The sequence below is a fragment of the Leptonotus elevatus genome, chromosome 17, assembly GCF_054856555.1.
Source record: "Leptonotus elevatus isolate MCC_2025b chromosome 17, RoL_Lele_1.0, whole genome shotgun sequence".
Classification (NCBI taxonomy): Eukaryota; Metazoa; Chordata; class Actinopteri; order Syngnathiformes; family Syngnathidae; genus Leptonotus; species Leptonotus elevatus.
In genome coordinates, this window is record NC_141255.1 from 13,002,628 (window position 1) to 13,029,837 (window position 27,210).

The 27,210-nt window shown below is 45.8% G+C and overlaps 5 protein-coding genes across 8 annotated transcripts; 3 read left to right on the plus strand and 2 right to left on the minus strand.

Annotated features, from left to right (window-relative positions):
• Positions 1-9: 9 nt before the first annotated feature.
• cd99l2 (CD99 molecule-like 2) lies at positions 10-4,068 on the minus strand. Of its 2 annotated transcripts, XM_086059156.1 has the most exons (10): positions 3,904-4,068; positions 3,249-3,302; positions 2,917-2,937; positions 2,806-2,841; positions 2,644-2,727; positions 2,401-2,469; positions 2,248-2,307; positions 2,064-2,183; positions 1,918-1,983; positions 10-641 (listed from the first exon to the last, which is right to left on the minus strand). In XM_086059156.1, exons 1-10 carry the CDS (start codon positions 3,974-3,976, stop codon positions 580-582), a joined length of 645 nt encoding a protein of 214 aa, XP_085915282.1. In that variant the 5' UTR covers positions 3,977-4,068; the 3' UTR covers positions 10-579. The 2 variants fall into 2 exon arrangements, with proteins under 2 accessions (XP_085915282.1, XP_085915283.1); XM_086059157.1 differs by lacking the exon at positions 2,644-2,727.
• On the plus strand, positions 3,936-9,748 carry arrb2b (arrestin, beta 2b). 2 transcript variants are annotated; one of them, XM_086059155.1, is made up of 15 exons: positions 3,938-4,089; positions 4,321-4,489; positions 5,168-5,198; positions 5,257-5,317; positions 5,379-5,423; positions 6,706-6,899; positions 6,964-7,091; positions 7,158-7,293; positions 8,193-8,277; positions 8,365-8,437; positions 8,542-8,679; positions 8,741-8,824; positions 9,008-9,069; positions 9,142-9,196; positions 9,471-9,748. In XM_086059155.1, exons 2-15 carry the CDS (start codon positions 4,467-4,469, stop codon positions 9,565-9,567), a joined length of 1,212 nt encoding a protein of 403 aa, XP_085915281.1. In that variant the 5' UTR covers positions 3,938-4,089; positions 4,321-4,466; the 3' UTR covers positions 9,568-9,748. The 2 variants fall into 2 exon arrangements, with proteins under 2 accessions (XP_085915280.1, XP_085915281.1); XM_086059154.1 differs by having other exon boundaries at positions 3,936-4,089; positions 6,964-7,293.
• Positions 9,620-10,695, minus strand: med11 (mediator complex subunit 11). The gene is made up of 3 exons (XM_086059158.1): positions 10,354-10,695; positions 9,990-10,120; positions 9,620-9,922 (listed from the first exon to the last, which is right to left on the minus strand). Exons 1-3 carry the CDS (start codon positions 10,421-10,423, stop codon positions 9,761-9,763), a joined length of 363 nt encoding a protein of 120 aa, XP_085915284.1. The 5' UTR covers positions 10,424-10,695; the 3' UTR covers positions 9,620-9,760.
• Positions 10,696-11,324: 629 nt separating this feature from the next.
• On the plus strand, positions 11,325-19,067 carry pelp1 (proline, glutamate and leucine rich protein 1). 2 transcript variants are annotated; one of them, XM_086059146.1, is made up of 19 exons: positions 11,325-11,480; positions 12,032-12,096; positions 12,172-12,277; positions 12,349-12,498; positions 12,668-12,739; positions 12,871-12,930; positions 13,011-13,167; positions 13,249-13,381; positions 13,486-13,573; positions 13,651-13,739; positions 14,294-14,407; positions 14,576-14,726; positions 14,811-14,964; positions 15,035-15,090; positions 15,189-15,322; positions 16,210-16,312; positions 16,382-17,818; positions 18,001-18,303; positions 18,543-19,067. In XM_086059146.1, exons 1-19 carry the CDS (start codon positions 11,340-11,342, stop codon positions 18,633-18,635), a joined length of 3,606 nt encoding a protein of 1,201 aa, XP_085915272.1. In that variant the 5' UTR covers positions 11,325-11,339; the 3' UTR covers positions 18,636-19,067. The 2 variants fall into 2 exon arrangements, with proteins under 2 accessions (XP_085915272.1, XP_085915274.1); XM_086059148.1 differs by having other exon boundaries at positions 18,004-18,303.
• A 528-nt stretch (positions 19,068-19,595) lies between these two features.
• Positions 19,596-26,986, plus strand: acox3 (acyl-CoA oxidase 3, pristanoyl). The gene is made up of 19 exons (XM_086059301.1): positions 19,596-19,689; positions 20,423-20,545; positions 20,612-20,709; positions 20,784-20,919; positions 22,124-22,198; positions 22,284-22,373; positions 22,453-22,596; positions 22,682-22,770; positions 23,212-23,308; positions 23,376-23,558; positions 23,963-24,085; positions 24,268-24,388; positions 24,695-24,817; positions 25,000-25,113; positions 25,187-25,302; positions 25,411-25,585; positions 26,046-26,113; positions 26,220-26,306; positions 26,419-26,986. The coding sequence occupies exons 2-19, from the start codon at positions 20,426-20,428 to the stop codon at positions 26,536-26,538; spliced, it is 2,079 nt and encodes a 692-aa protein (XP_085915427.1). The 5' UTR covers positions 19,596-19,689; positions 20,423-20,425; the 3' UTR covers positions 26,539-26,986.
• Positions 26,987-27,210: the final 224 nt, after the last annotated feature.

Below are 27,210 nucleotides of genomic sequence, written 5' to 3' on the forward strand. Positions count from 1 at the left end.
AGGTCGTAGTGTCATTCCCGGTCTGACCAAATGTTTTATTTAGTTTTTGCATCCTGTTTGCGTGGAGTGTAAACAGCTTTACAGATGCACTTGTTCATGTCAAACATTCCGCTGTCAGTCTTAAAACACATTCCTCTTAATATGAATTATTATTGTCGTCTTCATTGTCATTGTGAGAGGTGAATCTAATAATTGTCAAAAGAGCACAGCAAATATGAGCACTAAGCGTTGCGGTTGCCACGACGACACCAAAGCTCACTACGTTTGTCCAGTTTGAGAGTCAGGAAGAAATGTACAAGTAAGTTCCCTTTACAACCAAATCACAAAATGAAAAATTATATCCGGATAAAAAAATTGTTGCTACACTATGGCAGAGAAAGGGAATAAATAAATTGAATGAAAGAAAATGTCACATTATGCAGGACTCTTGAATGTTTGATGTCAGTCAGTGCAAAAGAACAACACACCATCAACTCAGCTTTGTAGAAAAATTTCCATGAAATAAACCCAGGAGGTACTTGGTGAAGCTCGTGTGTGTGCGCCGGTCAACGTTGTGAAGCTTGTCTCATTTGAGCGTCGTCACACGACGTTGTGGGCAAGACGAGGTTCAGCACTGGACTGCTCCAGAAGAGTCTGCTGCACTGCAGCGCAACAATAAAATAATAATTTAAAAAAGTGATTCAAATCCACTTGTATCCATTACTTAGCTTTCCGATACAGTCACGCCTTGAGATAAGAATAAGACTTGTTCCGTGACCACACACCTATCGCAAAGTTTTCATTGGAATGAATGCAAGTGCCATTAAGCTGTTCCAGCCTGCACCCCCAAAACAACCAAAATTATTCTAACGTGTAGTTTTTGCTAAACTGCTTCAATGGAATTCTGCGCCTTATGCTGTGCTCAATTTGACCACGTGGGGGCAGTAGAAGGCAAAAAATAACTAAACCGAGTTTTACTGAAAACACTTGTTAGGGTCACGTTTTGGGTTGAGTTAAATGACAAAAGCAGGGCACCTAACCGAGCCATGATAAACCACTGGTTTGTATATTAAAAGTAGAACAAACACAAGTTCGTTGCCTCAGAGCGACCTCATCTGGTGGCGCTTTTGTTTTAGCTGCCACTAGATGACGTCACTTCCACGCGACGCAAAGTTAAGGATACAAATCCCAAACGGCTGTTCGACTTTTATACGTGCTGCCGAAATGAATGCATTTAAAATCAACCGCAATGGCTCATGTATTTAATTATTTTGAAAGGATTAAAACAAGAACATTATTGCTAAAATTGTAGCTGGTTTTAGTTTGTTTTGTAAATGTAAAATGCAGTTTGTTAAAAGTTTTGGCTATTTTTTAAAAGCTTTTTTTTTATGTCCCCCCTAATTATAGTTTTATTTTGTTAGTTTCCATCAGCTAATTTAACCTTGCAGCCTACATGGGTTCAGACACTGCAACATAGATGCTAATTAGCATTAACCTTACAGAAACAATGTGGTGTTTTATGTCGCCCCCTCCCCCCAATTATAGTTTTAGTTATTTTGTTAGTTTTCATCATCTAATTTAACCTTGCAGCCTACATGGGTAAAAACATATATGCTCATTAGCATTAAGCTTACAGAAGCTATGTGGTGGGGGTTTTTTTCAATACATAAAATGCCTCTTTTTTTCTTTTTTTTTACTTTGCTAGGAAAGTTCAAGTGGGAGTGGCATTCAGTTAGAAGACTTTTGGGACAATTATTGCCAAAAGTGTAGCTTGTTGTGAAACCTTGGAAAACAACTCAAAGTCTGGTCACTCATATCTCAAGGCACCACTGTATACAGAATGGCAAAAAAAAAAAAGAAGGAATAAACATTGTTTAATTATTTGTTGATGTACATTTGACCTAAAGAAAAACTTTATTCTTCCTGACTGTTCGCTACCTTGTGGTTCTGTCGCCAGCACCGCGTCCGGAGCATCAGCCTTCACCATCTCCGCGTTGAGACTCTCTGTCACAGCGACACAAGCACAAGCCGTGGTGAGCGGTCAGACAGGCGGACGGACAGAGAAATGTGCGCGTGCGACTTACGCTGGATGCCAAAGCACAACTTCTTCTTCTGGTACGATACGTAGCTGCTGATGGCGCCCACCAGCGCCATGCCCACCGCGCTGACGATGCCCGCGATGGTGCCGATTTCGGCGATGGATTCTGCACACACGCAGTCAACATCACACACTCTGAAGACAAACGCACCCAGAGCGTCTGGTCTCACCCGTGTTGCCATTGTCGTCGCGTTGGTTGATTTGATCGCGATCGCCGCTCGGTCGGCTGCCTGAATACACGCAAACAAAACCAAAAACGTCAACATCACTGCGCCTGTTTGTGGAACAGTTCGTCTTGATGAACAAGCGGCGGCGGGTGTCACCTTTGCCTTTGTCGGGTTTGTAGTTGTCGTCTTTGCTGACGTCGATCAGGTCGCTGTCGGAAAATCCTCCTGCACACAATCGTACACGCCGCAGTGGGTTACACGTGTAAACGAAGGCTGTTCATGCATATGGGTCGTGTTAATGCAGCCAATAACCAATTGAATTGGGAATGAGTGCAGGAAAAAAAAAAGGGAGCTGCATTAGTCAGCCTTCGACCTTAACCTTAACGCTGGATGACCCACCTCCACGCCGGCCCCCTTTATCCTTGTCATTGGTGATGTCGTTGTTGGGGTCGAGGGCGTCGGCCAGGTCAAATTCGTCGGCGGCTGCCAGGGTTCAAAATGAGGAACGACAAGGGGAAAACCAAAAGAAGCAATACGGCCGCATGCTGGACGTGGGCTTACCTGCTTTCCCTTTGGTCTTGATTGGAGCCTTGGTACCTGTAGGGGGCGATATGGCACATGGTTGGCATGTATTACTACTGGATTATTTGGATTATGATGTGTGTTTGTTACCTGGCAACGGCGTTGTTGTGGCTGTAATCAACAGATGACATGAGGTGAGAAACTTCATACGTGTGCATGTGCAGCACATATTCAAATTTGTGTATATGTGACACTCAAATGGCTTCTTGAGACTTTTAGGGGCTCTAACTCATGATTTTAGGGATGCATATTGCTACTGCATCAGAAAAATGTTGAATTAAAACTTGAATTTGACTACTAAACTTTATTTATTTTTTCTGGTTTCAATTGGCTAAATTGCTAGAAAAATTCAGTGTTGCAAAGTGACACTACTGCTGTCTGTTTGTACCAGTCGAATTTGGGAATATTGTGTGAGTACCTACTTTGCGCGTTGGCGCCGTCCAGAGCGTCGGCCAGGTCAAGACCCTGAGGCCGCACTGCAGCAACAACAACAGAAATAAAAAAACGTCATTCCAGAATACACTGCTGTTTTCCCACTCACAAAGGGACAACAAAAGGACTTTTGTGCACTTTCTTGTTGTTCACCCTCCCATCCGACAGGGGACACAACTTGAGTGACAGTTTTTATTTTTGTTCCGAATATCATCAATTAGGGATGGGCGAGTACCTAAACCAGACTGCCATTAATTTAATACATTTTTAAGGAAACTGCTATCTTGAAATATATTGGTCTTTTTTTGGTCATTGTTTTTGAGGAGAAATTTACATGTGGTAAAAGAAGTGGACTATTACATTCAAGAGTTGAGTACTATACATGCGGTCTGGAAAATAGTGTAACATGCCCAATTATTATTAGTGTAGATGCACCTTTCGGGAAACCAATCAAATAAGTTAACTTAAACCAATGGATAGTTGATGATGTCGATTCAATAATGGACAAGAGAACGACGAACGATGGTGCTCACAATGGACCGCACCGTTATTGCTTTAGGCCTCCGCTGCGACACAAACTAGGCAGCACGCATGCGCACGACAATCGGCGGCTTTTCTTTTTATCGGTAATGTTGTTTCGTTTACCTTGCACGACGAGCGTAATCATCATCATCATCATCATCGCCAGCAGCAGCGAACCTCCACGAGCAAGCGCCATGACCCAGCCGATCAGAGTTGTCCACGAGCCGCCGGACGTATCAAGTTGAAGTTTTTAGGGGCGTGTCCGAGCGTGCACCCTGCTGCTTCCGGTGGGTCCTTACAAAATAAAAGGTAATTCGGCGTTAGTTCCGAAGACAAAAGAAGGACACTTGTTATTGTTTTGTCAAGCTTTCGTCAGCAAAAAAAAATAAAAAATCGGAAATAACCTTTGGCAGAGGAATCAATCAAAATTGATTGTTGCTTGCTTAAAATTGTGTGTAGTTTGTATTTGATGTGAAGAAAAGCAGCAAGAAAAGTCAGCATTTTATGTTTTTGTTTTGTTTTTTTTACTCGGCATGGCAGGTCACGTGCATGAGTACGTCACCGGTGTCAATCACAGCAGATGGGCGTGACCTGTGTCATCGGCGTCGGGAAGCAGCCCATAAGCGGGACAAGAGCCCAAAGCATGTCACACGCCACTCGAACCCCACCTGAGCGGCACCGACGACATGGGCGACAAAGAGGCCACCAGGTACTTTTCAAACACTCTTCGGGCATCTTGCGTTCTCTTTTGCTTTGCTTTTTCGTTTGCTTACGGCCTCGGAAAGTCTTGTTTGTATGCTCTGCTCCAAATGCAACCTGTGGCTTTTCCAGCACTTGAATCCAATAAATAGCTTAAGGTATGCCGCTGTAACAAATTTGGGAGCAAAGCCAAGCATAAAAAACCCCCATCAAATTAAAGATTCACAAGTTGTTCAAGTGATTGCTGAATTTGCATTTCACGCAGCTGCTTCATTGGATAGGATGGGAAAAGGACAGCCTCAAAGCACAAAAACCAAAACGTCATGGCTCACCAGGGGAAACTATAATTCACAAATAGAAGATTTTCTCCAAGAAGCACTAACAACAAGAATGTTCAACCTTTACAAACCTTTCTGTGCTCCAGAATTACTGGTTTCCTGTTTAACGAGCGGATGTGCTCTCAATCTGCTCATTTGCACTTTTGCCTTTTTCCTCTCACCCCATGCCGCTTTGTTTTTTTTGTCTAATTCCTTCTTCCTCCAATATAAGGATCACAAGAGGCAGGAAATGTGTCGACGTGCACATTTCCACGTTTTTGTCATCTCATGTCCATGAAATAGTTCTCAAGATCAACATACAATCCATTTCAAATGTGTCTTTTTTCAACGTGTTTCTTTTCTCCTTGCAGAGTTTTCAAGAAGACCAGCCCCAATTGCAAGGTAGGCTGAACACCCCCGCAGGCGTGCAGGTGAGCGCTGACTATTCTCCACTCCACAGCTCAGTGTATATCTGGGCAAGCGTGACTTCATCGACCACTTGGATCACGTGGATGCAGTGGGTGAGTATAAACGCACACTAGTAAAACTTGCAGAGTGACGTCCAGATGTTTGCTGGTGCAGATGGAGTCCTCCTGGTGGATCCCGAGTATCTACAAGATCGCAAAGGTAAAAGCGAGTCGCTCCATCACCACCAATATTAATATACATAAGCGGCAGCCTTAGTGGTCATCAAAACAAGACTGCACTTAAATATTGGAAATAAAAGCTAAAAATCATTATTCAAATAAAATATTGTACCTAAATAGAAGTTTAAAAACAACCAGTTCAAGATTACAAGCAAATGTATTGTACAATACAATTTAACTTTACATATGTTTGCTGTAAATTCTTTTGCACACCATTAGAGGGAGCCAGTTTGAAATCAGAACATTGTTATTGTGCTACATTCGAGGAAGTCTGACATATCCCACATGAACTGGCTGATTCCGATAAATTGTTTGCTGTTCTGGTTAACGCAGTCTGTCCTAAATACTAGGGGTGTGCCAAAAAAATAAATTTTCATAAGAATCATGATACTCATTTAGTACGGTTCAGAATCAAATTTAAATGTCCCACAATCGATTTAATTTAAATTATTTTATACTGTCTTGCCTCTTGTTTGTGTGTGCCTTTTTATTGGGAGCGCTGTTCATGTTGTACCCGATTTAGCCACCTAGGGGCAGTGTGGTTCCACGCGGTCTGATACACTGTTAAGTTGTAGCCACATTAGAGAGTAGAAGGAAAAAGTCACGATCAAGTTATTCCAGTAAAAGTTATTGTTTTTTTATGCAGCGTGGAGCCGTTCTTTGTGCCGCAAGTAGAGCACTAGTTAGCATTAGCGAGTCAGACTAGAGTAGATCATTATGGTTCCTTGAACATCTATAAATTGAAGCAAAAATCATTGTCAATCAAATCATTTTGAATAAAAAATCATTCTTACTCGAAAATTGATTCTGAATCGCACACCCAAAAATCTGAATCGAATCGTGAGACATTCAAAGATTCCCACCCCTACTAATTACATTAGGTTACTTATTTCAAGCTAAATTAATTTTGTAATAAATAAACAGCTAAATGTTTTTAATTGGGTAAATTATATTTTGCCATTCAGGCCCCCCGACTTTGCAACTTGGATCCGCGAGTTGAAAGGGGTGTTCCTGTGCACACTTCCTGTATTAAAGTCTGACAACTCTGGCTTCCCATTTTGCTAAAATGCAGCATTACTATTTTTTTATAGCACAAAACTTGCTATTTGAACACGGGTGTGTAGACTTTTTATATGACTGTGCGTCATGAGACAGTGGCGTCCAATGTTGTTAAATAAACGATTTCAGGACTGAAAATGTTTTTTGATGAGCCATTAGGCCTGCTACGCTTATCTTCAAATGTTGACAACAACGCATTGCAGTATTCGTGAGCCTGGCGTGCGTGTTCCGTTACGGTCGGGAGGATGTGGACGTCCTGGGGCTGTCCTTCCGGAAGGATCTCTACGTCAGCACTTTGCAGGCCTTCCCTCGCGTTCTTGATCAGGAGCCGTTGACTTCCCTTCAGGACAGGCTGCTATGCAGGCTGGGCCAACACGCGCACCCCTTCCACTTCAACGTAAGCCGCCACACCGCGCCGCTCGCTTTTTGGGGAGGAGCCTAACGCGCCGCCGTACATTCAGATCCCCCAGGACCTGCCCTGCTCGGTCACCCTGCAGCCCGGACCCGAGGACACGGGAAAGGCGTGTGGCGTGGATTTCGAGCTGCAGGCCTACTGCGCTAAGACGGCCGGCGAGAAGCTCCACCATAGGTTGCCCGAGACGGTCGACGGTGACACCGGTGTGGACAACATTTATTTTTTCCTGCTTTCTTCCAGGAACTCTGTGCATTTACTGATCCGGAAGGTGCAGTATGCCCCGGAGAAGGCAGGCCCTCAGCCCACCGCGGAGAGCAGTCGAAGTTTCCTGATGTCAGAGAGGCCGCTTCATCTGGAGGTGTCGCTGGACAAGGAGGTGATGATTTTCCACACTGGAATTAAGCGTGATCGCATTAAAAAAAAAAAAAAAACGTAGCGAGATAATTCAACAATGATCATCAATACTGTACTACCACACAGGAATGTTCAAAAATGTTTGCAAGGTGCTACCATGGAATTTTGAAAATTAGAAAATATTCAGGGGTCAACTGTAGTTTTCACTTGTAAAATCACCAACCACCACTAGATGGCAGACATGGCTTGGTTGCATTTATACTGGATTTTTTACAGCCCTACACTACAATGAGAGTAGGCATCATTTTGTTGGCAGATTTGGAATGATATGCAGGACAAACATAATACCTTAACTCATTCACTGCCATTGACGGCTATAGGCGTCAAAAATTCATTTGAACTATTTCTATTAGTTTAACATTTTTTTCCACTTTTGTTAACAAGAGTGTGAAAACCTATAATTTTTTTATTGTACATTTCGAACAGATATAACATTTGTGATTAATCGTGAGTTAACTAGTAAAGTCATGCGATTAATTACGATTACAAATTTTAATTGCCTGACGCCCCTAATTTTTAACAATCTTTTTTTTTTTTAATAGAACAAAAAAAAGGGGAAATTAGGGGCGTCAGGTGATTAAAATTAATTGCAACTAATCGCGTGACTCGTTAACTCACGATATTAAAAAAATATTACAAATTAGGCGTCAATGGCAGTGAATAAGTTAATATTTTGAGGGAGTTTCTTTTGCACTTCTTGTACAGCAGTTTTGTACCATCCTTGAATGATAAATTCTATGCAAAAATGACATTTTAAAAGCACATTTTGTCCATATCGCATTTTTGTCATACATCAACTCTTTATTCCCATGATTTTTCCAATGTTTAAAAATTGCGCCAAACAATCATCTCATATGGCAGCTGTACTACCACGGCGAGCCCATCAGCGTGAACGTCCACATCTCCAACAACTCCAGCAAGACGGTCAGGAAGGTGAAGATCGCAGGTGAGAGGCTTTCAGAAGTGCGCGTCACATGTTGGCGGCAGCGCCGCCGCCGCTTGACGCCGTTCCATCTCGCTCCTCCCTCTGCAGTGCGCCAGTATGCCGACATCTGTCTGTTCTCCAAGGCTCAGTACAAATGTCCCGTGGCCCAGCTGGAAGCCGAGTGAGTACATTCCCACCTGCCGGTTGAGTTTTGGGCATGACATGTCAACCCAATTTCAAATCTGGTCTGTGCTACGACAACATTTTTGTTCTTCTCTTGACCAGCGAGCAGATCTGTGCCAGTTCCACCTTCTGCCAGGTGTACACGCTGACGCCCTGCATGGGTGCCAATCGGCAGAAGAGAGGCCTGGCACTGGATGGCAAGCTCAAGCACCAAGACACCAACTTGGCCTCCAGCACCATGTACGTGCACGCACGCACGCACGGCCATCATTTTGTCTTAGGGCGGCTGTTTGTGTTGCAGATTGAAGGAAGGTTGCAACAAGGAGATGTTGGGTATCGTTGTGTCCTACCGGGTCAAAGTCAAACTGGTGGTGTCTCGTGGCGGGTACGTCAACAGCTCATGTGCTCGCATTGCATTGTGGGAGTTTTAATATGATTAAATAAAAAATAATATATATATATATATATATATATATATGCATATACATATATATAAAATTGGAGTATTTCTTTCTTAGTCTCTGTATTGCAATTTTTGCTATGCCTGGTGTGTTTTGTGTGAGTGCAGGGACATGTCAGTGGAGCTTCCTTTTGTCCTGATGCATCCCAAACCCAGCGACCTGGAACCAGGTGACGCACACCTCAATCATCTTGATTAATCTGATAAGGATTAAAGTGCAATTCAATTTGTGCTGTTTACAGCGGCTCCACAAGCTGACGCCGCCGTGGGTACCGACCTCGTCACTTTTGACGCAGAGTAAGAAAGCGTCGCCGAGCTCGGGTCTGAGTAGCACCGTGACCAGAGTTGCCCAAAATAAGTCAAATGGTCACTTCAACTTTAATATGATGATTAAGTTGATGCATCCACATGACAGCAGAAATAGAATATTGTTTGTGAGAAGAGCAGAAGAGGTCATCAGTCGGGAATTGATTTGTTATGGAGGATTTTCGAGGCGTTCATGTTTTTAAAAATGGTCACTTTGCTACTCAAACTGGAGCTTTTCTTGACATCACCTTCTTCTTCTGCGCAGCTCTTCCTCTCAAGCCGACGAGCTGGTGTTCCAAGACTTCAGCCGCCTGCATTTAGTGGGGGCTGAGGGCGGAGCCGAAGGCGACCCCTTGTGCTAGCCGTTGCCATGGCTACCATTGGCAGCAGCGAAGACACTGGCCACAATGACTGTTTATTTGTATACAAAGATTTTTAATGGCTGAGCAAAGAATATTGATGCATTCAAATCACACACATTTGAGTCCAAACGCATTCACGGTGCGTGTTGCTGTCTTGTTCAAATAAAGTTGAAGCAAACAAGTTGGCCTCTGTTCATGTTTGCTGCGATGCGAGCGGCGGCGGCTCCAACATGACCTCGCAGGTCCGTCCCAGCTCTCCTAATTTGACTTTGGCATACTCGGCCCTGTTGAGCGCCATCTGACAGTCTTTCCTGGATGAATAGGTGGAGCCCTCGTGAGGTTGGCCTGTGGCAACCTGGAGGAGTGACGGGATAAGTCCACTTTGCGTTTAAGCATGGAACTGTGTTGCCCGTGTGTGTTACCTGCGTCAGATAGCGGATTTGGCCACTCAGTTCGCTCTCCACTCTGTTGACTGAGCTCTGGAACTGGACCAGCTGTCTGTCCAGCAGGCTGGCGTTGTGTTTGTCTTTGGAAAGTTCCATCACGATGTTGCCTGCACAAATGCGGACAATTGGTCACCACAACTCTTCAATTGATTCCGTATAAAATAACTGAATCAGCAGAATCAACTAATGTATGGAATCAGCTGTGCACTTGTCTGGTGAATCAGAATAATATCGAACACACATTGTGATTAATATTCAGGCTACGGAAGTGCAAACGTGATTTATTAAAAGTAAGAACGATTCGTTCCGTTCTCTGCTGCTCAATTTTAGAGGAGCTGACCGGCACACTGCAGGACCATCGCGATTTCCTTCTCAACCTCCTCCAGAGCTCGCAGGCGCTCGTTCGCCATCGACAACAAGAAAGATGGAAGACGAGGACCTGATCAATTTTGCAGGCGAACGTCGTCGTGAAGCATCAAATACGACGGAACCGAAGCGCGAACGAAAAATCCATGTTGCGCACGCGCACAATGGCAGCCATTTTTCTACGGGTCGACAAAAAAACCCGCTAGTTTTCCAACTTGTATGTGTGAGTACGTACTATATGAGCTATAAATAAATTAATTCATTTTTAAAGAACACTTAAGTCAATAGAACGCTATAGTTATACATCGAACTGTACTTTTTAATTACGAACAAAGTTTCAATGACTAAGTTTGTCTAAGTGGACTGGCCGTACAGTCACGTGTTTGTGTTTGGAATATTTTTTTGTTTCAAACTTTATTGAACAAAATATTTAAGACAACTAATATAAACCCACGTAATCTTGTCTATTGTATTACTAATGTGTAAGCCAGGTAAATTGACGTTCGTATATCTTTATTTGTCAATAAAATAGCACAAACAAAAATCAAATAAAAATATTAATTTAATTAATATTAATTTATATATGATATATATTAATCATCACAGTTAAATATATTGTCAATTATGCAACAGTGTGCGAAAATCAAGATGATATGTGGGTCAATGAATGTTTCCGCGGCACACGTCCAGAAGGTGGTAGCGCCCCTCCGAAGCTCCAGGTAATTAAATTAATTCCCCGTAGTTTGCATTACTTATATTTTATTTTGCATATTATTTTTATTTATTGCTTTCTCTATGTTACATTGATTTGCTCACCCTGGTGTTGTTAAGTATCATGTGTTTCAAGAAGAAAAGGTTTTGTTTTTGTGAGGAGGGTCGCGCTAAAAACAAAAAAACAAAAACGTCACGCTATGCTTGGTCGCGTGTTAATGACGTTGACTTGGCGGACAGGCAGGCAAGATGTCGGCGTCGTCTTGGCTGCATGGCCCGTCTGCTGGGCGTTTGACTGAAGGTTTTTTGTCGGTTCTGAAGGAGCAGCGCCCTGAGTATTTACCCAGCCTGCTGGACAGCTACCGAGAGCATGGGGTCTTCCGCACGCAGGTACATGCACAACGCCCTCACGCCGACCCGACCGAACGCGTGCTAGCGCCCTAGCGAGCCTACTGCTAACCTGCTCGCTTTTGTTATTGAGCTGGCAAAAGTACTCATACGCTGTACTCCAGGACAAGCGTATATACTTGTAGAAAAAAAGACTACGAGTAGAATGACTGATTTTAGTAAAAGTTGTGTTTTTTTAAATACAGACTATAACTGGTAGCCTCTCTTGCCTCACTAGTAATAGTGCTCGCACTGAGAAGGAAAAGAAAGAATGTCGTGTAGCATAAAGGGTCATTCTAAAACACATAACGTAAAAAAACACGTTTAGGCTAACAATTCTGATGTTGGCAGTGGATATTTTGCCGCGACCGAAACGGCGGGTTTACAACTCCCGACTGGCTGCAAAAAAAGTAGCATTTAAAAAAAAAAAAGCCTTGGGGGCGACCACTCTAACCAGTAGTATGTCACAAGCTAGTACACATTGTAGTTGTCGCGTGATTGCATGCTGCCATTGTGGTGTTTAGTGTGAGTTGTAACAAAGTGCATGTTGACAGGGTGCCAGTGCAGTCAGCGGTATACTTGGGTTTAGCAATGCCAAGCTGGCTTCCAGCAAGACCAAGTAAGTGTCTTCTTAAATATCAACACGTCACAGTACGCCTTGGATCAGCAAGTCATATGTGTGCACTTGTGTTAGGTTTGAGGGGTTGTGTCTCCTGGCCATGCTGGTTCAGGACAGTTCATGTGAGCTGTTTCAGCAACATTGTCTGTCCTGGCTGCGCTCACTTCAGCAAGTCATACAGGTGACACTCAACGTGCGTCAGTCGCTGTCGGTCACATCCGGGAGGATGTTTCCTCAAAGATTCTTCTCCAGTCGCAGGCACCCGTTCACACCATCCAGTTGGCCGTGACCATCTTGAAGGACTTGCTGCAGTATTCGTCTCAGCTGGCAGAGCTGGCGCGGGAGGTGGGCCTCAACTGCGTCCTGGGCATTCTCACATCACTGCTGGGCCTGAAGGCAGAGGTGAGCAAAGAAAGCAAGTCGGCGTCACGTCATGTCTACTGTGTACAGTCACCCTCAAACAAAGCAAAAACATTCACACGTAAAACACAGTAGAAATTAGGGATATCATGCGGCTCGAGTGGAAATGTTTTTGAGAAGATGCCTGATTGTAGTCTTCTTGTGATGTCAGTGTGAGCTGGCGGCCATGGAGGGCATGACAGCATGTATGACCTACTACCCCCGAGCATGCGGATCCCTGCGGGTAAGACGCATGACGTCACCTTTCATTTGCTGTGCCATCATTAGTTATATTAATGTACACATGTATTATATACTTATAAATCTATATGTATATTGTATGTACATATACGTCATCATTGATGATATTTTCAGGACAAATTGGGGGCCTACTTCCTCTCCAAAATGGACAGTTCCAACAAGAAAAGCCAAGAGGTTTGTCCTCCCGGCGTCAAGCCGCGATGGCTCCCGTTGACGTCCCGCATCACATTATGCGTGTGTTGTGGTCCCATCAGATGGCTTGTCAGTGCTACGGCCGCCTCCCCAGCCTGGGTGGCCTGACAGACCGAGCGTCGGGCGCCGGCCGAACCCACCGATGGAGCGATCAGGTTCACTGCCTGCTGGCCTCGGCCAATGGCGTGCTGTCGCACCTCTACCAGGGCTCGGAATCGGGTATGCGCTCCCCCGGCACACCCGAGCGTCGTCGAGTCTGTTGCGCATTTGCCGAAATGTTATTGCTGTGTGCCGCCACAGACAGAACGGCGCAATACGAAGGTCCCGGGGTGGAGCTCGGCTTTCCTCAGCTCGACCAATCAGATGCCCTGCTGCCGCTGCAGCTGCAACGCAGATACATGGCGTTGTGTCTGGCACTCAAGCACACCCTCAGGTACGCACACACATTCGCTGGGTGGGAAAATGTAAATGCTTTTTCTTTTCTTCAATGGATTGACTTTTTTTCTCTCATATGATTTGAACTCCACATGCCTTCAGGGTGGATCCAGTGTCGGCCGTGCGCCTGCCCGTCAGGCCCATTCTCAACCTGGTGTGTCGGGCTCTCGCCGTCAGCGCTAAGAGCATCGTGAGCATCCGCACGCTCCATACCGACGCTTCCATTAACCTGCAAGTCATCCCCACCTGTTTTGCTTTTCATATCAGAATTTAACCGGCGACGGCGGCGTGAGGCTGCTGCTCCTGCCTGCTATCCACACCAGCACAGTGGAGGTCTTATCTGCGCTCTTCACAGTGTAAGTTGAAAGGTGCACCCCCCCCCCCCACACACACACACACACACACACACACACACACGCGCCCTGTGAAAAGCACTTGAGGCACTTAACTCATTTGCTCCCAAAAACGAATACATTTGTTCTATTTTAAATATTAACATGGTCCTAAAAGCGTATTTATACTTATTTTTTGTTTTTTTATGCTGGCGCATACAGAAGGCTTTGATGCAGCCTATGAACTGAAGAGAACGCTTGAAGCAATGGTAGTTATTACAAAAATGGCCAGCAGGCGGCAGCAGAGTTTAAGAGATCAGCCAGCGCTATGTTGCAACAAGCTGTTTTTGCCAATGTTTTAAACAGATTTGTGAATAATGATGCTAATTGCTTTCCTGATGAAAGAAGAGACTAATCCTTCTTTTGGTAGGTTCCATGTTTTTATAGCAATATAACACAATATTCTGTGGGCCTTGCAAAATCGGTCAACATCCAGTAAAACAGCCGGGAGCGAAGGCGGTTGCTTCAGTGAAAATGGCTGGTAGTGAATGAGTTAACTGTCCTCCTCTCGACATCAGTGTGCGGAGCAGCATGGTACAGTACGCCGCGGTACTCCAGAGGCTCTATTCCCAAACTCTGAGTGCATGGACGCCTCCTCCTGAAGCCAACCCCGGACAGCAGAGAGCCTACAGGTACCCTCAAACAAACGTTTTTGCTTTAACATCTTTCCCATGATTCTAGATAAATGCCAGCAAAGTATCTATTGAGAAGTAGTGATCATCCCGCCTCTATTTACTTTCAAATTTAATGTAAAATGTGGGCCACAATTAAATCCCGACGTCCCCTTTTCAATCCTGCAGCTCAGTGCGCGTGTCCGTGTACAGAAGCCTGGAAGCATGGGTGCAGGTGGCCGGAGCATCCGCCGGCATCCTCCAGGGGAGCCCCAGCCACACCGAGCTCCTTTTTTCCCACCTCCTCGGTGACATTACGCCTGGGGCCGAGTCCATCAAGGTGTGTTGTGCATTAGTTTTTTTGTCGTGAGCATACTGCATCACTAAAACGGGCCGTGTCCTTTTGCCTGACCTGCTGCCGCAGCTCCGCGCGGGCTTGTCGGCCGACGTGGTTCCCGGAGGCAAACCGGGCCCTCGCAGGACCAAACAATTGGTCATGGCCGATGCAGTCGGGCCCTCACTCCAGAGGAAAGGCGACATTTTGGCCAACCAGGATACTTGCCTTTCAGCTCTCAAGGGTGAGTTGCTGGAACGTTCTCTTATCGTCTTTCTGGACGACAAAACAAATTATTTTCTTTTCCCGTTAAGCACTGAGACAAATTATACTGACCAGCGGAACCCTCCTAAAGGATGATCTGCACAAGGTAAATGCTTCACGTTGACACAAACCGACAATGGCTTTAATTTCCGTTTTGAGAGCGAGAAGGTTGTAATATTTGATCGCGTGTACATTGTGCGGTAGCGTCTCCATGAGGTCTTGCTGCCATTGTGCGTGCGCTTGCAGCAGCAGCAGTCCAGCTGCAACGGCGCCTCCGAGTCTGCAGGGGGCATCAGCGGGCAATACGGTGGCGCCCTGACGCGGCGGGAACTCTACAGGTATGCTATGCACGCACAGTCAACTAGAGCTGTCAAATTTAATCGACAAGTAATCGATTATCAAATTAATTTACTTTTTTTTTTTATTATCAAGTAATCGTTTGGAGCCATTTTTTAATTTAAAATGGTCCAAATCCTCTGATTTCAGCATATCAACAGTAATTGTTCACTGATTTCTGTATGTCCTTCATGATAGAAGACAGATTATCTTTTGTGTTTAATCAAAATAAGACATTTGTAGACATCTGTTTATATTTCGTAAAACAATGACCAAACTGGTAACACAACCCCCTATTTAATTGATCATAATACGCAGTACGAAATAAATACCAATCACTGGTTAATAAACAGTAATCAGGGGGAAAATGCTTTTATTACTTTACTTTACTGCAAAATTTAAATGAATCCGATTAGTCGATTCTAAAAATGTTCAATTGTGACACCCGGAATCTGTCGATATATGGGTGCGAAACAATTCAAGGACAGTTTGATTTGAAAGTGCAACGATTCGGTTTGGGTATTACGATTTGATTCAATATGGTACGACTTAGTTCAAGAGGGTGTGATGCAATTATGTTTTTAGTTGTAATTTTACATATATTTGAATTGACTTGTCAGTACTGTAATTGTACCAGATATATCTAGATTGGATTCCAGATCCGATACTTATCGCGATATATATTTCAAAGGAACGATTCGGTGCACTCAAATCTTTTTTTTTAATGATACAGAGCCTTTTCCAACACACCCATAATACAAGCAGGACCAAGTCTTAAATAAAAAGCATTATCTTCACCACAGAATCATGCATATCAAAATCTTCCCATTGGTGCGTTTTGTTAACTTCCCTTGTGTGTGTCATCATCATCATGTGTTTGGACTCTCAGGTTGTTGCTGGCTCTTGTTCTGGTCCCGTCCCCCTCGTGGCCGCCACCTCTCACCTGCGCTGTGTCCATTCTCAGCAAAGGCCGCGCGGACCGCAACCTCCAGGTTGGATGTTGATGCTGATGTTGTTGCCGTTTGCAACATACTCAGTGTGCTGATCACGGTCCCTTTCAGGTGTCTTCGTTCTGTGCCGAGGCGCTGACCATGTGTAACTCCCTGGTCCACCCGCGCGCTCCCTCCATCGCCATCCCCTTACCACCCCTCACCCTAAAGCCCACCCCCTCTGCTCCTGTCCTCCCGTCCTCCCAGGGCCCGACCCCCGGCCTCCCCTTGCCCACCCTCCTCGGGGGCCCCGGCTCCTCGGGCCCCTTCCCCGCCCGCCACTCGCTCGCTCTGCTGGGCTCCTTGGAGAACCATCTGTCTCTGGTTCCGGGCCACACCTCCAATGACTCCATCCTGTCCCCGCACGCACACCACCTGCCCGAGCCGTCCAGCCTGGGCCCCCCAGATGGGCAGAAAGCCGTTTTTGTGCGCTACGACAAAGAGGAAGCCGAGGACGTGGAGATCTCGCTGGCCAGTGACTCCGACGACAGCGTGGTCATCGTTCCTCCGGGGATGCTCGCTGCGGAGGCTCGCGAGCCCGTCGAGACTTCTGCGGCTCCGCCTCAGAACCCGGCCGCTGCCGTCGTACTGGCGGGAAGTGCCGCTGAGCCTGTGGCGGTGGCTCCCACGACGACGGATGGGGTTTCCCTCCCCAATGACCTTGCTGCCTCCCCGCTTCCGGCCGCCCCAGTGAACTCCTTTGCTCCTCCCGCCTCCTCGGTGGTCTCACTCGTCCCGCAGGGCGGCGAGGGCGAGACGCCGGCAGTCAGACCTCAACTCCAGCAGATGTTGATGCAGCCTTCGGCCTCCGGAGCACTGGGGCTGCCCCTCCAGATGCACCAGATGCAGAATCAGCTAGGCTCCCCGCAGGGTAGGCTTCCCGCCGCCTCCAACAACGAAGACTCGGCCGTCATCAACATCAACAGCACGGACGACGAGGACGAAGAGGAAGACATGGAGGATGACGAAGAGCTGGAGGAAGATGAAGACGAGGAGGAGGAAGGCAGCGATTTTCCAGAGGGCGAGTTCTACGAGGGCGAGGAGTTCGATGAGTTTGACGAAGGGGAGGAGTTGGAAGAGGAGGAGGACGAGGAGGAAGACGAGGAAGAAGAAGATGGGGGCGAAGACGGGCCGATGCCTCCCTTGGAGGGAGCAGAGAATGTCGGCGGCATAGAGGAGGAGAAGGTGCTCCGGGCAGAAATAGCGCCGGCCGCCTCGAGCAGGGAAAGAGAAACCGTGGGAGGCATCCAGGAGATCCAGCTCAGCAGAGCCGACGAGCGCGCCAGGGTGCAGGAGGTAGAGAGCATCGGAGTCCTGGAGGGGGCCAGAGAGGACGAGGAGGAGGAGGAGGAGGAGAGTGAGAGGATGGACGACCCCACCATGCCTCAGATCCTGTGCGTGACTGGAGGCGCGTCGGAGGAGAGGGACGAGCCGGCCGAGGACGGGACGACCGCCGCAGCCGTCCCTCAGCGCGAGCCGGCGGACGCCGTGCTTCCACTGCAACGGCAGGTAGGCGAAAACAAGGCAGTCGAGGTTCCACAGAAAATAAAGACAAAAATGCAAACATTACTGTATTTGCTTATTCAACACTTTTTAACCCAAGTAACCAATTTGTCAACAAGGTCAGGTCAAAATGGAAACTTTACAATAAGGCAATAGAAAACGTGTCTGTGTCTCACTGCACTCGCCAGCAGGAGGCGGCGCCGGCCCCCGCACAGGAAGCTGACGCCGGTGACGACCAGCCGCCTGTCCTTCAAAACGAACTCTTGGCGGCCCGACCTGAGGGCGGCAGCACACCGCCTGCAGAACCCGCATCTTTGTCTGTCCCTGAAGAGCGCTCCCAGGAGGAAGAAAAGGTCAAAGACACGCAGTGTGCGGGAATGGAGAGAGGCGCGGAAGAGAGCGAAGGCGACGAGGGGAAGGGAGTTAAGCGCAAGCGCGATGACGACGCACACGAAGACCAAGAGGCAGGACCAAGCACTGACAAGAAAAAGGTAAACATTATGCTATTTTGACAAGTTGCTTTCCGTTTAATTGGGAGAAGGAACAAAAATAAATCATTGAAAGAAAAAAAATACTAATGGATCATTTATACATATTTGAAAGCAGTTTTCAGTCGCCTTGTACTTGAGTTGAAAGAAATGATTTACCCGCATCACAATCTTTGGACGCTTATCACTCTCTGAGACAACGCAGGCAGAATTGAATATTAGCCGTATTTTGTCTTCCCCAGATGCACGACGACGCCATCGCCGCCATGTTGGCCGATTTTGTCGCCTGCCCCCCTGACGACGAAGATGTTGCGGCCTCCGGGTCGAACCCCTAACAAACACGACAGCGGCTCGCCACGCTTTTTTTGTGCTGTTGCACATCATGTTGCGTTTTGTTTGTTTAACCATTATGTTTCACGTTAACCTCTGTTGGAAAATGAGACATTTCGTTGACTGTGTCATTGTCTGTCAAACTAAATTAGTGAGATGGAGGTGTCTGACTCATGAACTAGCTCAGAATGTTAAGCCTCATTGCTACACACACTTCGTGTATATTGTGCCCTGGTCTGTCATCACTTGTCATGTGCTTTGATATAAACAAGTAAAATCATTAAAATGATAGATGACATGTTTGCCCATACTTCCATGTAAGTACATAACTGAAGAGAGTCTTTTTGTTGTTATAAAGTACTCTAAAACCATACCACTGGCCACATGTTTGTACAAATGGACTGTTAATAAAAGCTTCCCATTGAAGCCTGAAGCCAGCCACTTTACGTTCCCACTTATACTGACGTTATTTTTTCCGTTGGAAACACTTACCATTGCGTGTTTTACGCTAAGCTCCCTGTATTACGTAATGAGAGCCTCTTAAAGAGTGAACTTCACTTATTTGCACTACCCATTATTATCCCAATATCATGAATTGTGACTCATAGAGGTTAGGTTTACATTTCGCAGCATTTTTTTTCCTGATGGGGTTTCACTTGATTGCTGATGGTTCTGACAATATTTTGCAGACATCTGAGTAACACCCGGTGATACACCGGGAGAAAATTGTCATTTTCTTAGCATTGAAATGTACATGTAGCGCTTCTCCCATACTTATTAGTACAACTGTATGTCATACATGGTGGCATTTTCGCCATAGAGGCAGAAGATAGCGTTGAAACGCCACGGCGAAATCAACGTGTTCAAGTTAGGCGGCTTGAGTGGCAACACAAGATGGCCGCCGATGGCTTCTCTTTTCCCGCGCGCCTGGCTCGCTGCGAGTAACTTCCGGGTTCAGAGTGTCATGGGCGTGTCCTAGACCAATGTCCACAGAGCTTGACTTTTCTTGCTTTCTTGATCGCTCGCGTTCAACGTTCATAAAAAGTCGACTGTGCACAGGTAGGATGAATGAAAAACACGCCATAAAAGCGAATTTTAAGCATATTTTGCCGCTTCTAAAATGTAATTGACAACGTTCGGCGTGAAGGCTGGCGTTAGACTTTACTGATTTTAGTTGATTTATTGTTAATAATTCTCATGTCATCGCTCTATCATGAAGGCAGTTTGCCAAGCGACAGCCCTTGATCTCTGCTCTGCATTGATAACTTGAAGACCAAATGACGAGCAAAATGCGTTCAGAGAGGTCAATCATTTAATATTAAAACTAAGTAACGAGAGGGATGCTGGCGAGATGGAATTGTTGCTTGAAACGATTAAAAAAACAGTCGAACACAAAATATCGCTTTAGATTTTTTATTTTATTGTGGAAGTTTGGGGAATGTCAACTATTTGACATTTAGTTCTGTTCGTACATGGACTGATCATATATGAGTTAATGAGGTGAAAGGTAAATGTCATCTGGAAAACTGACATTGAAGTTTCCGAATATGTGAAAGTATAACTGGGTAAAATGGTTTGGAGGATGAGCAAGATTTTGTTGCATGTTTTTTTTTTTTTGTGAAAAATTGTGGAGCTGCGTGAAAATTCAGATTTTTGTAATGTATTGGTGTGAATGTCCAGAGTGTTGTTAATATTTGGAGGTTGGAGTCAAATGTGGTAGGTGGGCGGTATAATGATGAAGAAATGTGACCAATGAAAGGTCATCCTGTACTCATTTGCAACGTTTTTGAAGACAATGAAGCAGCAAGTGGCTGACCTCCCGAGCGGGCCGCTGGACGTCTACAGACGAAAAGCTTCTTTCCCGTGGAAGGACATGCTTGTCTTTCTGGAAGGAGAAGAGGCTTTGGCGTTGAAGGTATAGCCAGACGGTAAGTGTTGTGTGGTCTTCTGATCTCATCTTTCTTGTTATATTGTGCTACAGCAACGAGTTTTCACAGTGTTGGAGAACGACCCTCTTTTCTCCAGAACTCCGGGTGAAGACCTCCCCATGGAGAAAATGCGGGAACTCACCTTCCTCAGGTACCAGGTGGACTACATATTTTGCACATGCCGACAACGAGACTCAAAGATCCATTTGGGTTGGAAACATAAAGGGTGAAGCAACTGTTCTGCTACGACTTCCTGACCAATGACGAGGCCATGGCCGACCCGTGGAAGACGGTGGTCCTCAACGACTGCTTGGGAATGTTTGACTGGTCCTTGGCGGCCAAGTACTTCCTCAGCAAAGGCGTGAGTACTCGGGAGAGTAATAATAATAACATATAATGTGAAACACGAGGGGTGGGAATCTTTGAATGTGTCACGATTCGATTCCTATTTTTGGGTATGCGATTCGATTCAGAATTGATTTTCGATTAAGAAAGATTTTTGATTCCAAATGATTTGATTGACAATGATTTTTGCTTCAATCTATAGATGTGCAAGGAATTGTAATGATCTACTCCAGTCTGACTCGCTAATGCTAATTAGCGCACTACTCGCGGCACTTTTATCATTTAAAAAAATGGCTCCATGCTGGAAAAAAACCACAAAAACTATTGGAATAACTTGATCATGACTTTTTCCTTCTGCTCTTTAATGTGACTACAACTTAACGGTGTATTAGACCGCGTGGAACCACACTGCCTCTCAGTGGCCAATCCGGGTACAACATGAACAGCGCTCCAAATAAAGGCACACAGACAAAGGCAAGACCGTATAAAATAATTTAAATAAAATCGATTTTGGGACATTTAAAATCGATTCTGAATCGTACTAAATGAGAATCACGATTCTTATGAGAATCGATTTTTTGGCACACCCCTATAAAACACCATAGCTAACAGAATTCAGTATTAATGTCCCGGTGGTTCTAAACCTTCAAACTAATGCTACTTTAACGGACTTAGTCGCAACTAGGCATGGGCCGATTACCATGGTTTTTAGTCAAGGTTTCAATAACCACGAATCCTGGCTGTCACCAGTAATGAGCTCCTTTTTTCTTTTTTGAGAGGACGTCTAAGCAGAGCACAATATGATTGGATACTTGCAGAGTTGAGTAGAATAGCGGCGAACAGTTACCCATGGGGGGGGGAGTGAAATGAAAGAGACACTGCAAATGGGTAGGCCTTTTTGCTTTGTATTTTACTTAAAATAAAAAAATAAAAAACAGTGCCAGTGGGTACTAGTTAGGACAACATGAGTTTGAAAGTTTGAAGTTTGAAAAAATATCTCATCAGTGGTAGGACACTGACTTACTAAGAAGAATTAAAACAGAAGACGAATGTTAACATTATTTAATTAATTAAACTTAAAAATGGTGTTGTATACCAAATATTCTACATTTTGTTTAAAAATAAAATAGTGTTCAATGGGGAAAAATAATTATTTACCCAAATATTTATAAAAGGTTATTTTAGAGCTGAGCTTTTCTAAACTGCGACTTGTTACTCAGATGTTTGGAGCAACGGTCGCCAGCAGCGGTTCAGCGCGACACCACAAGTTTGTGAATGCCACCAACGATATGACGGTAAGCGCCGCCGTGGTCATCTCCACGTCACGTCAAACGAACACCATCCGGTCGTAACACGCTCGTTTTCTCCATTTTCCCGCAGGCGTTCGGATGCTTCGCGCTGACCGAGCTGAGTCACGGCAGCAACACCAGAGCCATGAGGACCACCGCCACCTACGAGCCGTCCACAGAGGTGGGAAAACGCTCGCAGACGCCCGTGGTTTCTGAACATGACCTTTTGGTCTATTGCTGCGCTCCGGGATGTTTTGCAGGAGTTTGTCATCAACTCTCCGGATTTCGAGGCAGCCAAGTTCTGGGTGGGCAACCTAGGGAAGACGGCCACCCACGCGTTGGTGTTGGCACAACTCTACACGGCGGACGGGGTTTGCCGTGGCCTGCACTCTTTCGTGGTTCCGGTACGCTGCTTTGCTCTGCCCTTCCCTCCCTTTTAGTGTCTCTTTCTGGTGTATTAGCGCAAATCTAAGTGAGCGTTTAACCCAGGTGAGAGATCCCAAGACGCTGCTGGCGCTGCCTGGCGTGATGGTCGGCGATATGGGCAAGAAGCTCGGCCAGAACGGACTGGATAACGGGTACGCTCGCTAGCTTTGGAGTACAGGAGCGTGGAACTGCCAATTAAAATTTGTGATTTGCGAATTTGTTCGAATTACCTACTTGCAAATACGTTCGAACGTACTTGCAAATATGTTAAAACTTTCTTGCAAATATGTTCAAATGTACTTGTGGGCTAAATGCTAAAAACATTACCGTAATGCCACGGATTATTGACTTGCGCATACCCCATGGCATTATGGGAAAAAAATGCAGAACGGAAATTTTTATGTACTTAATTTGGACACAAGATGATAAGGTAGGCAGAATGCTGCAAAAAAGTTTTTTAATTTTTTTAAATCAACACTGTGGCATTATGGGAAAAATGCTAAGTTTTTAGCATTTAACCTAGAAAGTACATATTTTATGCGTACGTATTTGCGAAAGTTGATGTCTGACTCGCCCTGAATTAATGCGCGCAGGTTCGTAATGTTCCACAAGGTGAGAATCCCGCGGGAGAATCTCCTGAACAAAACGGGAGACGTGACTCCCGCTGGCAGTTACGCAACGCCTTTCCAGGTAAACGCCGTCCTCCTCCCGATCCACCTTTGCGAACGTCGAGGCCAACGCGTTTGTGCTTGTCAAGGACCCCGACAAGCGTTTCGGGGCATCCCTGGGCGCCCTGTCCGGAGGCCGGGTGTCCATTGCCAGGATGGCCCTGGTCAACCTCAAGCTGGCTCTGACCGTGGCAGTACGCTTCTCCGCCACTAGGAGGCAGTTTGGACCCAAGGAAAGCCAGGAGCTTCCTGTCCTCGAGTACCAATTGCAGGTTAGATGAAGGCTGTTTTGCCAGTCATATTTTGTTCTCCCCTTCAAATCTGGGTATGAGGGACCGACTGAAATGTACTCTCAAAGAGAAAACAATTTGGGTGTTTTAAACATCGACATAGATCTGCCTGTTAATACTCAATTTAGTTTAAATGCTATCATCTATTTAACAGCATTTTCATGCTAATGGTTAGCGTTGCAGTTTGTGCGGTGATTTAGATGACAAGACAGTTACCCACAGGCAGTACGTGTATTTTCCTTTTCTTGTAGCATAAAATCATGACGCAAACTTTTGTTTGTATTATTTTTATGCCCTTAAGCTGTTTTTGTGAAATACATTACTATAGTGCAAAATTTCCTATTTTTCCTTATTAAAAAAACAAACATTGTTCTTTGTCTTTGCAGCAATGGCGTCTGATTCCGTACCTGGCGGCGGCCTACGCTCTGGAGCGTTTCTCCAAATCCCTCTTCAGCAACTTTGTGGAGTTTCGCATGGGGCAGATGATGAGGGAGAACTCTGACACACAGGTGCGTTCATGCACAAAATAGCTCACATCACAAACGTACAGAATGTGCCGGCGCCGTTTGGACATTGATGATAAAGAGGATCCAAGTTGATCTCCTCCTTCCACATGTCTCGAGGGATTCCAAATGATAAGACGTTTCACATATTTGCCACCTGACCGGAAACGCGCGCATGTGTGTGGCAGGCCGAGTTGGGCCGGGAGCTCCACGCGCTGGCCTGTTCCGGCAAGCCCTTGGCCTCGTGGACGGCTCAGCGGGGGATCCAGGAGTGCCGCGAGGCGTGTGGCGGTCACGGTTACCTGGCCAGTGGGTATTTCCGTATTTCAGCCCTCGGGGTCCCGCACGCAGCACATGTAAATAGTGCTTTCCTAGCCAGAGCTAGCTAGGCAGAGCTAGCTAGGGGCTGCTGTTTCAGGCAGCCCACTGGCCGAAAAGGAAACCCCCCCCCCCACCCCCTACATTCTGTTGTGTTTGTCCAAGGACTTCATGCTTTTCAGTGTGCAATGATGGTACTAGTATGAGTAGGCAGGGTGAGTTTCATGTACATAGAGCGTTCCTAGCCAGTTAGCTAGCCACACTTGATGCTTCCTTGTGCTTTGCTCGCCTCCGCAGTGAACCGCCTGGGCAATCTACGCGACGACAACGACCCCAATTGCACCTACGAGGGGGACAACAACGTGTTACTGCAGCAAACCAGCAACTACCTGATGGCGTGGATGGACGCCAAGCGACGTGGTCAGTCTTCAGCCTTTTCTTCTTTCTATAACACTTGAGGGTTGCACTTTTTGTGGCCCTTCAAATCAGTCACTGACTTAGGCTATATTATTATTATAATATTTGGGATGGATGAGTACTATTTTTTTGTCCTTGTTTTAAATGAAATTGGATGTATGAAGGGCTTCTGAACCCGCTTTCAGACGGCGTGCGCATCCGGTCTCCTCTTCACTCCATGGACTTCCTGGACGATTTCCACAAGATCCGAGACGGACGCTTTGCAGCGCGCACGCTTGACGACTGCATGGACTCCGCAGGTACTTTTCTCCTTCAGCGAGGTGACGCTCACAGAATCCAAGGCTTCATTGCTTTTGATGGCTTCCTCGTCAGTGCCGTTGGCGGCCTACAAGTGGCTGGTGTGCTTCCTCTTGGAGGAAAGTCACAAGAGGCTGCAGCAGCAACGGGCTTCGGGACAAGACGGCTTCGAGGCCCGGAACAACAGCCAGGCAGGAAATTATTTTCTTTGTTCTGCGGCACAACGGTTGATTTCAGTTTTTCTCAAATCATTCCAATTGAACATTTTCCATTGAAATGAATGAAGTCTGTCTGTCCAGGTGTACTACTGCCGCGACCTGGCCATGGCCTACATCGAACACTGCTGCCTCCAGAGGTTCCACGAGTGGACTCGGGATGACGACACGCCCAGCCAACTGCGTGAGGTCCTTGGGAAGCTTTGTGCCCTTTATGGTCTGTGGAGTCTCAGCAGCCACATGGCCACACTATACCAAGGTGAATGCACACATGCACGTACTTTTCAAAGCACCTTATCCAGGAGGTGATGTACTACAGTGTTCCCTCGTTTCTTGCGGGTGTTCCGTTCCAAAAACTACACGCAATAATGGAAATCTACGTAATAATGATGAAATGTAGCTATATGCTAATTGCTGCAAATCAGAAACAGATACAAATATACATTTTTTCCTGATAAAAGAAGAGACTCTAATCCAGTAAACTGTAGCTGGGAGCGAAGGGGATTGCTTCAGTGAAAACGGCTGGGAGTGAATGAGTTAATTCGAACTGTTCTACCGCAAAGACTTCTGGGAGTGCTAACATGTACCTTTTCCTTTTTCAAGAATTCTTGAGAGGCAAATGACATTTTTGGCAAAGTGCCGAGACTTAGCCAGTGCAACCCGATCAATACGTCGATATACTGTATTGGCAGAGTCAAGCTTTGTGTGCTTTTGCGCAGGTGCTTTCCTGAGCGGAAGGGAGCCGGCCCACTTGATCCAGACGGCCATTCTTACTCTCTGCGCGCAGGTCCTGCACACCCTTTTTATGATGATGATGATGATGATGCATCATCCCTAGCAAAATGGTAAAGGCAGGCTGCTGTGAAAATCAAGTAAAGTCAAGTTGTTTGCAGCTGAAGGATGAGGCGGTGGCACTGGTTGATGCGATAGCCCCCCCGGACTTCATCCTCAACTCCCCCATCGGCAACGCTGACGGACAGGCAAGTTCTTTGTTACGTGCAGTACTCACACATGCTGGAATTAAAGCAGAAGTCAAGCCCAAATATTTCTTTACAACATTTTGTATGCAAATGTTTGCCCCCCCGGCCGCAGCTGTACAAGAACCTTTGGTCCACGGTGATGCAGGGCCACCAAGCGCTGGAGAGGCCGTCCTGGTGGAAAGAGTTCTGCGCCGACAAGCCCGCCGTGGGATCTCTGCGGCCCAAACTCTAGGTGGCAGGCGAGCGTACTCGCCGCACACACTCGCTCCGTTTTCATTTAATTGAAGACGTTTTCTGGATACGTTTTTGATAAGCGATATCACACAAAAACAGCACATTCCAAAAACGGCTTTTTAACATTTTTGGGGAAATCTCGTCACCACGCTAATTCTAGTAATTTTGGAAAGAGGAATGATTGACACTGCAGCTACTGCCAAGGCATTCACTTATTCTTTAGCCAATGCTATGCTATGGCTATCTTCTCAGCCTTTTACTGTCATCCTCGCACATCTGAAAACAAAACACACATCAGCTTTTCGGCACTAGATTTGTTTGGTAAATTGCAAGTTTTGTTCACTGACATCCATAAATATCATTTGTGTGTGTGTGTATATATGTATATGTACATATAATATAATTACTTGGTAATCAGTGGCTTACCAATAAAAGAACAATTTGATGAATAATTTTTGGGGGTATTGTATTATTGTCCATTTGGAGGGAATAACCCAAAGAACAGGGTGTGTTTATGCTCCTTGTGAGTCAGGAGTCTTTTTTCCGGCCTGGCAGGTCAAAGTGAGTTCATGCCGTCTGGAAAGGAAACGCTTTGTATGTTAAACAAAACCAATCCAAAAATAGAATCAATTCCAGCTGTTGTCAGCTCTTGGTGTGGTTTTCATGAGTG